This window comes from Eleutherodactylus coqui, chromosome 10 (genome assembly GCF_035609145.1).
Source record: "Eleutherodactylus coqui strain aEleCoq1 chromosome 10, aEleCoq1.hap1, whole genome shotgun sequence".
Taxonomy (NCBI): domain Eukaryota; kingdom Metazoa; phylum Chordata; class Amphibia; order Anura; family Eleutherodactylidae; genus Eleutherodactylus; species Eleutherodactylus coqui.
This window is the reverse complement of record NC_089846.1, coordinates 398990-411313: the sequence shown is the minus strand read 5'-3', so window position 1 is coordinate 411313 and position 12324 is coordinate 398990. Positions and strand designations below refer to the sequence as shown.

The 12324-nt window shown below is 55.1% G+C and overlaps 1 protein-coding gene across 1 annotated transcript; it reads left to right on the top strand.

The window, feature by feature from the left end:
* Positions 1-132: 132 nt before the first annotated feature.
* Positions 133-10831, top strand: PORCN (porcupine O-acyltransferase). Its single transcript, XM_066579930.1, has 12 exons — positions 133-519; positions 589-781; positions 852-895; positions 966-1147; positions 2224-2354; positions 3535-3660; positions 3738-3838; positions 3910-3986; positions 4072-4135; positions 6431-6516; positions 6597-6707; positions 9978-10831. The coding sequence occupies exons 1-12, from the start codon at positions 384-386 to the stop codon at positions 10077-10079; spliced, it is 1353 nt and encodes a 450-aa protein (XP_066436027.1). The 5' UTR covers positions 133-383; the 3' UTR covers positions 10080-10831.
* The last annotated feature ends 1493 nt before the right edge of the window (positions 10832-12324 follow it).

Below are 12324 nucleotides of genomic sequence, written 5' to 3'. Positions count from 1 at the left end.
TTGGTCGGCTGCTCCGTCATTCACGATAGTGGTTTAAAGATTGGAGACTTTGGCGCCTTCTCTGACTTCCTGCTTTTTGATTGGTCCAGATGTCGGGTCCTTCCTGTGATTGGTTGCTGGCTGCTGCTTTGGTCTGTGACAAGCATAGTTATTCGTTCCTTTGCTGGTGATTGGCTAGTTTTCTCTGCTCTGTGATTGGGTGGCAGGGTGCAGTCCGGAGCTGTGATTGGTGGGTTTCTCTTACTCCCTTTGGGTCCAGCAGGCAGAGGATGGTGGAGGTGGCAGCCGGGTGAGGAGGGTGCCCATCGCTCTGACTGCCCGCCCCGGAGTCTCCTTTGTGTCTAGAGGTCGGCTCCACTGCCCCCCACCCCAGAGCCCCAGTGATGGCCGCCTTCAGCCGCAGGGAGTTCTATGAGCAGCTGGTCCAGGGCTGCGTGGTGCCGACGGCGCTGCAGGGGCTGGAGCAGGTCTGGGTGCTGCTGCTGGTGTGCCTGGGCTGCCGGCTCCTCTGGAGGATGGGTAAGCTCATTTGGACGGTCACTGACAGCAAGCAGAGATCTTGTCTCACCTCCCTTTCTTCCTCCGCAGGCTTGCCGCCCGCCATCAAGCACCTGTTGACGGTGGCAGGCGGCTTCTTCTGCCTGCACCACTTCTTCGGGCTGCAGATGGTGTGGGTGGTCCTCCTCAGCCTCCTCTGCTACCTGGTGCTCTTCCTGTGCCGCCATTCACAGCAGCGGGGGGTGCTGCTGTCCGTCACCGTGCTCATCTACCTGCTGATGGGGTGAGTGCCCCCTCGGGCGGGCCGGGTGCCGCCTCTACCCCCTATTAACCCTTCTGTCTCCTCCCTGCAGAGAGATGCACATGGTGGACACCGTCAGCTGGCACAAGATGAGAGGTTGGTATCGCCCGCCCCCCCGGAGCGCCCGCCCGCCCGCCGCCGCTGACGCTGCTCTCCTCTCCCGCAGGCGCACAGATGATCGTGGCCATGAAAGCCGTGTCTCTGGGCTTCGATGTGGATCGCGGCGTTGTCCGCTCCGTCCCGTCGCCGGTGGAGTTCATGGGGTACGTCTACTTCGTCGGCACCGTCATCTTCGGCCCCTGGATTAGCTTCAGCAGTTACCTGCAGGCAGTCAACGGGCGCAAACTGGTGAGCACAATGGCGGGAGCCGGGGGGGGGGGGGCAGTGATGGCGGGAGCCGGGGGGGGGGGGGGCAGTGATGGCGGGAGCCGGGGGGGGGGGCAGTGATGGCGGGAGCCGGGGGGGGGGGGCAGTGATGGCGGGAGCCGGGGGGGGGGGGGGCCCAGTGATGGCGGGAGCCGGGGGGGGGGGGGCCCAGTGATGGCGGGAGCCGGGGGGGGGGGGCCCAGTGATGGCGGGAGCCGGGGGGGGGGGGGCCCAGTGATGGCGGGGGGGGGGGGGGGCCCAGTGATGGCGGGAGCCGGGGGGGGGGGGGGCCCAGTGATGGCGGGAGCCGGGGGGGGGGGGGCCCAGTGATGGCGGGAGCCGGGGGGGGGGGGGGCCCAGTGATGGCGGGAGCCGGGGGGGGGGGGGGCCCAGTGATGGCGGGAGCCGGGGGGGGGGGGGCCCAGTGATGGCGGGAGCCGGGGGGGGGGGGCCCAGTGATGGCGGGAGCCGGGGGGGGGGGGGGCCCAGTGATGGCGGGAGCCGGGGGGGGGGGCCCAGTGATGGCGGGAGCCGGGGGGGGGGGGGCCCAGTGATGGCGGGAGCCGGGGGGGGGGGGCCCAGTGATGGCGGGAGCCGGGGGGGGGGGCCCAGTGATGGCGGGAGCCGGGGGGGGGGGGCCCAGTGATGGCGGGAGCCGGGGGGGGGGGGGCCCAGTGATGGCGGGAGCCGGGGGGGGGCCCAGTGATGGCGGGAGCCGGGGGGGGGGGGCCAGTGATGGCGGGAGCCGGGGGGGGGGGGCCCAGTGATGGCGGGAGTCGGGGGGGGGGGCCCAGTGATGGCGGGAGTCGGGGGGGGGGGCCCAGTGATGGCGGGAGCCGGGGGGGGGGCCCAGTGATGGCGGGAGCGGCTGCTCAAAGAAAGGACTAGTCGGGTCGTAAGTCAGAGGGTTAACCCCAGGGGCCGGATGGTGGTGATGTTGGCAGATGAGAGTCTGAGACTAATGGGGTTGCCGGCTTTATTAGATGTGTTGGGGCCCCCGGCCCCCCATGAAGGCCTGGTCTTCACCGCTGCTCTTGTCATGTTCTGGTTTCTTGCAGACCTTCAGCTGGTTGCGGCGGGTGTGCCGCAGTCTGGTCCTCTGCACGCTCTGCCTGTTGGCGTCCACCTGCGTCTCGCCGTACCTCTTCCCTTACTTCATCCCCATTTACGGAGACCGGCTGCTCCGACAGTAAGTACAACCCGCCGCGCTTCACACCCCTAAAAATCCAGCAACTTTCTAGCAGACTTCGTGTTTCAATACTGCGCCATTTTTAATATCTCCGCTTCCTGTCAGAGAACAAAACCTCATTTGGGTCCAAAGCTTGTTGCTAGAGGGTATGCAGCTGTCAGCGGGATGCGGTCAGGGTGTGCCTTCAGCCTCTCGGACGTAACGCTTGATTTACTGACAGCAAGCAGAGGTCCTATAAATGGTGCTAAATGGAAACACAAAGTATCTCAGTGTCAGATAATAATGAGAAGAGCGAGCTTCGGGCCGCCGGGCAGTCAGGCTTGGTTTCTCGGACGAGGGTGCTCTGCCGGCGGCTCTTCACTACTAGTCTTGGTTTGTGCAACAATCTCTTCTTCTTCTCTCCTCTGTACTTTCATGGATCCTCCAGTAAGAAGCGTAAAGTCAGGTACTCCGCTGTCACCCCTCATCCTCCGATGTATCAGAAGTGCTGCACAAGTGGCGCCGTTGTCCGCAGCCGTTGCTTCACTTCTGATACATCCTGGCACACGATGCAAAAAGCAGCACAGACAGCGGCGGGATCCAAGAGCTGATTGTGTCCCGCTGACTAGTTCAACCTCAGGACTCGTTACAGCACGTCAGCTGGACTTGGGTTAAGATTATAGCCCCTGGATGCGATGAATGTCCCCATTCACTGACAGGAAGCAGAGATCTGGGTATCTTATAGACTTGGCACGTTCGGAGACTTTGTGCTGATTTTTGTTTTGCTGTGCTTTTCATGTCCCATGATGTCCTTGTAGCCCCCACACATATTACCAGCGGCTTAGAGGGGGTGTCCAGCTTCATCCAACTCCTGGACACCCCCTCTGACCCCCGGACCACCCACACTGACCTCTTGGTGTCTTGTTTCTTCCCCTCCATCGCTTCCTCTCCGCGCAGGGGGCTCGTTGTGCGGTAAGTGGCGGCTTTCTTTTTGAATATGTGTATTATATAAAATGCGCCTCCCCAGATGGCGGTTGGGGGGGGGGGCACCTGACGTGTAGGATAGGCACTCTACCTGCTGGCTGTTACAACGTGCGAACGCAGACTGATGGTGAGTAGAATGCCAGCCGCGTCCTCTGCCGGTCGCCGACTACCTAGCATGGGGGAGGCCCCCGCAGTCCTGATATCTCCCTCTCCGCAGGTGGCTGCGCGCCTACGAGAACACGTCCTCCTTCCATTTTAGTAATTATTTTGTGGGGTTTCTGTCGGAGGTGACCGCCGTCCTGTCTGGCGCAGGATTCTCCGAGGATAAAGACCACGTTCACTGGTGAGTTTGTGTCCCCCTGGCGCCCCGCTGCTGCCTCCGCCGCTCGCTGTCTACTTCTATTCCTTGTTTGGCTTCAGGGATCTGTCCGTTTCTCGTCCTCTGAATGTGGAGATTCCGCGCTCGATGGTGGACGTGGTGACCAGCTGGAACCTGCCCATGTCCCGCTGGATGCACACATGTAAGCGGAGACCAGATGGGCGCTCCATGATGCGAGAACCTTCTGTTACTGACCGTCCCTCCTCTCTCTAGATGTCTTCAAGAACGCTCTGAAGCTCGGCACTTTCCACGCCATCATTGTAACGTACGCCGCCAGCGCTCTGCTACATGTAAGTGCGTGCGTGTGCGTGCATGCGTGTGCGTGCTACAACATGGCTGCACGGGTGGAAATCACGTGTCCTTGTGTTCTCCCAGGGTCTCAGCTTCCACCTGGCGGCCGTGCTTCTGTCTCTGGGCTTCATCACGTATGTAGAACATGGTAAGTACCCCTATAAGGACAAAGTGTAACAGACCGGGAGACATCGTTGTAATTAAAGGGGTTGTCTCGCGGCAGCAAGTGGGGTTATACACTTCTGTATGGCCATATTAATGCACTTTGTAATGTACATTGTGCATTAATTATGAGCCATACAGAAGTTATTCACCTGTTCCGTTGCTAGCGTCCCCGTCTCCATGGTGCCGTCTAATCTTCAGCGTCTAATCGCCCGATTAGACACGCTTGCGCAGTCCGGTCTTCTCCCTTCTGAATGGGGCCGCTCGTGCCGAAGAGCGGCTCCTCGTAGCTCCGCCCCGTCACGTGTGCCGATTCCAGCCAATCAGGAGGCTGGAATCGGCAATGGACCGCACAGACCTGCGGTCCACCGAGGGTGAAGATCCCGGTGGCCATCTTCACAAGGTAAGTCAGAAGTCGCCGGAGCGTGGGGATTCGGGTAAGTACTGGACGGTTTGTTTTTTTTATGCCTGCATCGGGTTTGTCTCGCGCCGAACGGGGGGGGGGCTATTGAAAAAAAAAAAAACCCGTTTCGGCGCGGGACAACCCCTTTAAGAAGTAAATGAACTCCCACTCTGCGGGGCCCCAAGTATCCACACCCTGTACTCAGTATGACTCGGAGCTCCTTTGGCAGTGATTCCGGCTGCCGGTCTTCTAGGGGAGGATGCCATAAGGTTTGCACCCCTGGAATTGTTTTTTTTTTGTCAGGTTGCATGGGGGCCGTCTGTGGACAGCCATTGTCAGGTCTCCCCAGAGATGTCCTATTGTGTTCAGGGCTCTGGTGGGCCACTCAAGAACATTCAGAGTTGTCCCCACTCCTGGGTCGTCATGGCTGGGGTCTTAGGGTCATTGTCTTGTTGGAAGGTGACCCTTTTGCCCAATCTGAGGTCCCTGCGCTCTGGATCAGGTTGTCATCATCTCTGTACTTTACTCCAGCTTTCCATCCATCCTGACCGGTCTTCCCACCCCCACCCCACACACATGATGCTCCACCACCAGGCTTCACTGTAGGGATGGTAGGTGTCTCTTACTAAGGCGGCTTCTTTCTGGACACTCCACCATAAAGCCCAGCTTGGTGGAGGCTGCAGGGATGGTTGACCTTCTGGTAGTTTCTCCCATCTGCACACAGGATCTTTGGAGCTCAGCCAGAGTGACCGTTGGGTTCTTGGTCGCCTCTCTTACAAGGCCCTTCTCCCCTTTAGTTTGGGGGGGTCCATGGCTCTAGGAAGAGTTCTGGTGGTTCTTCCATGTAAGTATTATGGGGGCCCCTAGGCTCTTGGTCTCCTCTCTTACAAGGCCCTTCTCCCCCTTAGTTTGGGGGGTCCATGGCTCTAGGAAGAGTTCTGGTTGTTCTCCCATGTAAGTATTATGGGGGCCGCTGGGCTCTTGGTCACCTCTCTTATAAGACCCTTCTCCCCTTAGTTTGTGGTTCGGTGGCTTAGTAAGAGTTTTGGTTGTTCTTGCATGTAAGTATTATGGAGGTTGTTGGGTTCTTGGTTTCCTTGCTTACTGGGACCTCCTCCCCCTTAGTTTGGTGGGTCGGCGGCTCTAGGAAGAGTCCTGGTTGTTCTTCCATGTAAGTATTATGGGGGCTGCTAGGTTTTTGGTTACCTCTCCTACCGAGACCTTCTTCCCCTTTAGTTTGGTGGGTCGGCGGCTCTAGGAAGAGGCGGGGTTCTTCATGTAAGTATTATGGGGGCTGCTAGGTTTTTGGTTACCTCTCCTACCGAGACCTTCTTCCCCTTAGTTTGGTGGGTCGGCGGCTCTAGGAAGAGGCGGGGTTCTTCATGTAAGTATTATGGGGGCTGCTGGGCTGTTGAGAACCTTCAGGGCAGCAGATCTGAGCCTCCACACAATCTTGTCTCTGAGCCCTACTGGCAGTTCTGTCCTCCTCATGGTTTGGCTTCAATATGCATTGTGAGCGGTAAGACCTTATATAGACGGAGGGTGTTATGACCAATCAGCTGGATTTACCACCGGTGATTCCAATCAAGACACATCTCAGAGATTATAAAGGGGAATGGGAGACCCTACAGCTACAAGTCTTATAGCAAGGGGTGTGAATACTTATGTCACTGCAGAATCAGAGGTTTTCATTAAAAAAATGAAATCCAAAGATTTTTTCTGTTCTGTTGTCACTTTGTCATTATGAGGCTCTGAGCGCAGAATGAGGGGGACACAACATAACATGGAAGACAGTGAGGGGGGGAGGGCTTCCCTGACATAAGACCGTGTCTGCCTCGTTGAGGTTTCTGACCCCCTCTGTCTCCTCTCTTCTGTCAGTGCTACGGAGGCGGCTTGCCGAGATCTTTAGTGCCTGCATACTGTCCAAAAGATGTTCTCCGTCCTGTGCCCACCGCAGCAAAGGGGTAAGATGGTCGTCCGTGTGTGGCGGTTTACATATTGCCGCTCTGTGCTCACTCTAATCGCAGGCTTCCCCTCTTTCCAGGGTCTCCTTGTCTACCTGTTCAACGCTCTATTTGGGATCTTGGCCGTATTCCAGCTGACGTACCTGGGCTCTTTATTTGATACTGATTCGGAGGACACCAGCGAGGAAGAGGTAAAGCACGACGAATCAGTTTGTTGTTGTCCATAAGGGCCACGTTTCCTCTTAAATTCTGCAAACAAACTGGACACGTTTTTGCTAAGATATATATTTCCATCAGTTCACTTTATTCTGGAAGCACATTGGAAAAACCTTTGTTTCTTGTTACACCATTTAGGAGCCGTACAAATGTAACATTACCAACATTGAGGAACACTTTGTTTTCCTGCACCAAGCCCAGATTGCAAAGGCTCCTAGGTGTCAGAATGATAGAGACCCCATTGTAAGCTGCGCCCCTTACTGTACTCGCTGAGGGGGCCGGAGGATTTTGACTGCACAGTTTTTTTCAGGAGTTAAAGGGGTTGTCCCGCGGCAGCAAGTGGGGTTATACACTTCTGTATGGCCATATTAATGCACTTTGTAATGTACATCGTGCATTAAATATGAGCCATACAGAAGTTTTTCACTTACCTGCTCCGTTGCTAGCGTCCTCGTCTCCATGGTTGCCGTCTAATTTTCGGCGTCTAATGGCCAAATTAGACGCGCTTGCGCAGTCCGGCTCTTCTGCTTTCCTCAATGGGGCTCCGTGTAGCTCCGCCCCGTCACGTGCCGATTCCAGCCAATCAGGAGGCTGGAATCGGCAATGGACCGCACAGAAGCCCTGCGGTCCACCGAGGGTGAAGATCCCGGCGGCCATCTTCAGCAGGTAAGTAAGAAGTCACCGGAGCGCGGGGATTCAGGTAAGCGCTGTCCGGTGTTCTTTTTTAACCCCTGCATCGGGTTTGTCTCGCGCCGAATGGGGGGGGGGATGGGGGGATGGGGGTTTGAAAAAAAAAAAACCCCGTTTCGGCGCGGGACAACCCCTTTAATGCAATTAAGAGGACAAAAAATAGAATTGCATATTTTTGCAAATGCGTCATTTTAAAGTTTTTTTTCTTTGTATAATGCACATGAAAATGAGGATTTACACCCCAAAATGGATCCCCCTGTTTGTCCCGTGTTCACAAACACACCCATTGTGGCCCTAATATTATGTCTGTATGCACAACGGGGCCCAAACTGAAAGGAGCAGCCGGGGGACATCATTTTGCGTGAAGGTGATTTAGGCCCCATTGCCCACTTGTAGAGCCCTTGAGCGGCCAAAACTATAGAAAACCCCCACAAATGATCCTGTTTTGAAAACTAGACCCCTAACGAATCCCTCTAGGGGTGTACGGCGTATTTTGACCCCACAGTTTTTGAATGAATCTAAGCAAAACAGAAAGAAAAAATGATTTTCATTTTTTTCAAATTCTGTCATGTTAAAAACTTTTTTTTTTTTTTGTACCGCACACATAATAAATGAGGATTTACACCCCAAAATGGATCCCCCTGTTTGTCCCGTGTTCAGAAACATCCCCATTGTGGCCCCAATCTGCTTACAGGACACATGGCTCGGCCTATAATGGAGGGAACACCTGTTGGATTTCAGGACACCACTTAATGAATTCCCGGCCTCGCTGCTCACTTGTACGGAAAAAAATGGACTCCCTAATAATCCCCCCCCCACCCCCTCTCCTTTTTGGCGTTCCCTAAATCTTGGATAATAGTAATAATGTAAACTGTGTGGTCCGAAGACGGGGGTAATTACAGGGGCTGGTTGGGATGGGCACATGGGGCAATAACACCGGGTATCCCTATTCTGAGGATATTTCTTGACCTCAGCGGCGGGGATGGGGTATAAAGTGGCGCTCTGTGAGGCTCCGTAAGCTTCCTGAGGTGCAGCGGTCTCACACACAAGCTGCTCCTGGCACTGCAGGAAGGCGAGCGTTCCCAGGGGGAAAAAGGGGCAGAATCCGGGTAAGGTCTGTGGAGGAGGATCGCGTCGGGGTTCAAATACAGAGGCCTCTGGTAAAAAGTTTCATCTCCTCACCGATCGCATCAGAGAGTGGAAATGAAACTTTAACTTTTTTTTTTTTACTTCTATTGGATAATGGTGATCACATGATCAGGAATTGCATACCGCAGCCCCCCGTGACATCTCTAGGCTCTCAGCTACCTTTGGAGAAGGGAAATCTTAAATTTACTGGACAATTCTTGACTTTTGCGCATGCATCCGCTGTTTTGCTGATCGGCATGTGCGCCGAAGCTGGGAAAGGTCCGCGGATAAAGATCCACTCGGGGGACAGATCCTGGGACCTTGGGTATGTTGTTTCATTTCCCCTTATGGATACGATCCGTAAGGGGAGATGAAACTTTAACTTTTTTCTTTACACTTTTTAACTTGACATGCTCGGCGTTATCCGATGATAACCCTTACGGTCCCCGGTCCCATCTCCTTGCACTCGGCTATCATTGACAGTGGGTGCAGGCAGATTTTGAATTTGCTGGGCTCTCCGGCCTTTTGCACTTGCGTGCCACATCGCCCAGACCGCCGCAGGACATCACTGAAGACCGGGGTGAGTATTTTCAGCTGCCCTCATGGATCTGATCCAAGAGGGCAGCTGAAACGTTTACTTGATCATCGGTATCCATTGGATACCGTCCATCATGGGCCCGGGGACCGCTCACCGCAGTCCCTGATATCTCCAGCCGCCTAGCTACCTTTGGGAGCCAGGAGATTTCAAATATCCCAGATCTCCCGGCTTCTGTGTCAGCGCTTGATGCAATGACCTCTGGCTCGCATGCCCAGGAGGCCTGCGTTGGGTCCTGGTGGACCAGATTGCCGCGGGACATCGCGGAGGACAGGGGTGAGTCCGCTCAGCTACCCTCATGAATCCGATACATGAGGACAGCTGAATCTTTAACTTTTGTAAAACTTTTTATTTACTTTAATGCGAGCGCCGGTATCTAGTGGATACTGGTGATTGCGTTACCAGGGGGATGGGGCTTCCCGCGGCCCCCTGGTGACAGCTCCATGTTGTCGGCTACCTCCGGTAACTGACAGCATGGAGCTGTCACGCCCTAAGCCTGCAGAGCTTTAATCCCCCAGCGGATGCATGTTTTTACGCCCCTGGGGATTTAAGCCCACTTAGCTAGGATGTAAAAAGGCAATGGGGCCGTCACTAAAAGGGGTTAAGAATTGTATGCAATGGTTTTCCGGAAGCCCCCCCCCCCCCCCCCCTCCTCCCCACAAGCCTCATGTTTTAGGGTTCTGTATGGCAGATAGATCTAGTCATGGATCCTATCATCCTGTATGGCTACTACTTTATCGGGCATGTTGCCATGCAGGAGACTGTAAGAGTTGGGTGACAACCATTGTGCAGAAACAAATCTCTTACCTCTTGTATTGTCTTTGTTGTGCAGGGCTACGGGATGGCGCATACTGTTGCCAAGTGGTCCGACCTGGGGTGGGCCGGTCATTGGCTGACATTTGGCTGCTGGGTGTTCTACCGCTTGATTGGCTGAAGGAAATATCTACAAGACCCATTTAGTGCCATCTGCCTTCGCCTCCCGGGGACCAAATTCTGCCATTCAGTGTTTGTGAGCAGAGAGCCTGGCGTATCTGGCTGGCGTATATGGGCATCCTGACAGTAAGAAGTGATGCCGCCTCTCCAGGACTTTGCTGGGCCCAGCTGACTCTACAGGCCATGTTCTTATATACTATGGTGATATCAACTGGAAGTCTCAATGCTAAGACGAGCCCCGATCTCATCCGCCCCGTTCCACTGCCGCATGTCCACATGTACAGGATTGGCTGTGGAAAATCTTATACAACCGGCCTGCAGCCTTAAATCCCAACCAAATGGTGACTGCAGAAGGACCAAACTAAAAACTGCCTTGTCCTTGGCTCCTTGTTCCCCGTCGGGCTCTGGCTCCTGGCCTCTAGCGATTGCTGCAGCCTACGTGACACGTCGTTCCTGGAGGCCACGAGCCAGAGCGTGCGGGGAACCTGGGCGCGCCGAGCGGGAAACCGCTGATTAGGCAGTAAAATGAACAATTAGTTGTTTTCCTTCTTCCGCCGCTCCTGCAGATCCTCCATTGGCAATGAGTCTGCAACCATTCCACGTCATGAAAGGACATCCTGAGGACTTGCAGATGTGCACTGATGGTCGCAACACACCTGGTAAATAATTGCAGCGTGTGGACGAGGGTTGTTGCCATCTAGTCCAGCAGTTCCGGGCCGGGCGAACGAGCCCTAATAAAGCTGTTTGTAAGGATTTGTTCTGGTGTGATCCATACGGTTCGGTCCGGAAGTCATGCAACAGCAGAAAGAAAACCCCGTGCCAGGGAGGTGCCCGCCGCTGTGCGTCCTGACGGGGGGCACCACAGAGGGTCGGGCAGGCTGGGAATCACACACTTGGTCCGCTCTCACACAAGTGTCTTAACACACCTCATTTTAAAGTGTCTTTAAACACCCTTGACGGCAGGTTTTAACACCCCAGCATTGCAACGGTTAATGAAACACTAAACTGGAGCAGACAGCGGCGGAGAATTGTATTAAAACCGCTCATCTGAGAAGCCCCTCTGAAATCAATGGAGGCGCGAGTGGCCTTAGCCTGGCTCACACCAAGAGGAAGGGGCGGCCGGACGCCTGCGCCCGCACAGTAAGGTCTTCCTGGGCTTCTCCTTCTCTGCGGACACTTGATGGATCTCGCGGATTCTATGGTATGAACCCAGAAGCATCTATCGTGCCATTCACACAAAGGGTGGTTGGTGACGGGAGCAAAGGGCGGGCGGGATGAGGGTCCGATATGATGGGTTACTGCAATATCCGCTGCAGTGTAGGATACAGGGGCGGGGGAGGGGAGGGGAAGGGGGCCCTCGCATCTAACTGTCTTCATCCAGTGCAGCTCAGTGCACTGCTCCCATCCCACCTCCCCTTGCAGAGGGGGGCAGCGTATATCGACCGGGTGTGAAAACCTGAGCCATATACACCCGTCTGAATAAGCGCAGAGGTCAGGAGCGGCTCCTTCAGACGTGCAGATGGAACAAGGGTGTTTGCATGCATATTCGCGGATTCTCCTGCCCCTTCTCTGCCCGCTGCTCACCAACAGGACCCCGTGAAATAGCTCATTTTCCAGGGGAGTTGCGAATCTCTGCCGCTGCACTCCCCTTCATTAACTTCCATGGAAAAGTAATTAATTTTTATTCGTTTAGCACCAACTTATTCTGCTGCGTTTGTATGTTTTTGTGCACTGACTAATTACAGAAATGTAAACAGGAATATCCACACAACTACATGAAGCCAGTTTGTATGGAGATAGTGAGGGTCGCTAAGACGGCACGCTATCATAATGGCTCAGTAGTGCAGACTCTGGCTCTGAGCCAAAAGTGACCACAACACTGTCTCGATATTGCAGTCTCACGCTCTGGGCCTCGAAGTGACCACATGAATGTCTCAGTATTTCAGGCCTCGAGCCTAGAAGTGACCGCATGAATGTCTCAGTAGTGCAGCCTTAGCCTCTGGGCCTAGAAGTGACCACAACTGTCTCAGTAGTTCAGGCTCCAGGCCTAGAAGTGACTGCATGAATGTCCCAGTAGTTCAGGCTTCGGGCCTAGAAGTGACCACATGAATGTTCAGTAGTGCGGCTTCAGCCTCTGGGCCTAGAAGTGACCACCTGAATGGCTCAGTAGTGCAGCCTTTGGGCCTAGAAGTGACCACATGAATGTCTCAGTAGTGCAGCTTCAGTCTCTGTGCCTAGAAGTGACC

Bases quoted from the DNA above. Each gene is read 5' to 3' on its own strand.
- PORCN (XM_066579930.1), top strand. From the start codon at position 384: ATGGCCGCCTTCAGCCGCAGGGAGTTCTATGAGCAGCTGGTCCAGGGC. The intron at 3,987-4,071 runs GTAAGTGCGTGC...GTGTTCTCCCAG, and splicing joins CCGCCAGCGCTCTGCTACAT to GGTCTCAGCTTCCACCTGGC. The intron at 6,708-9,977 runs GTAAAGCACGAC...TTTGTTGTGCAG, and splicing joins AGGACACCAGCGAGGAAGAG to GGCTACGGGATGGCGCATAC.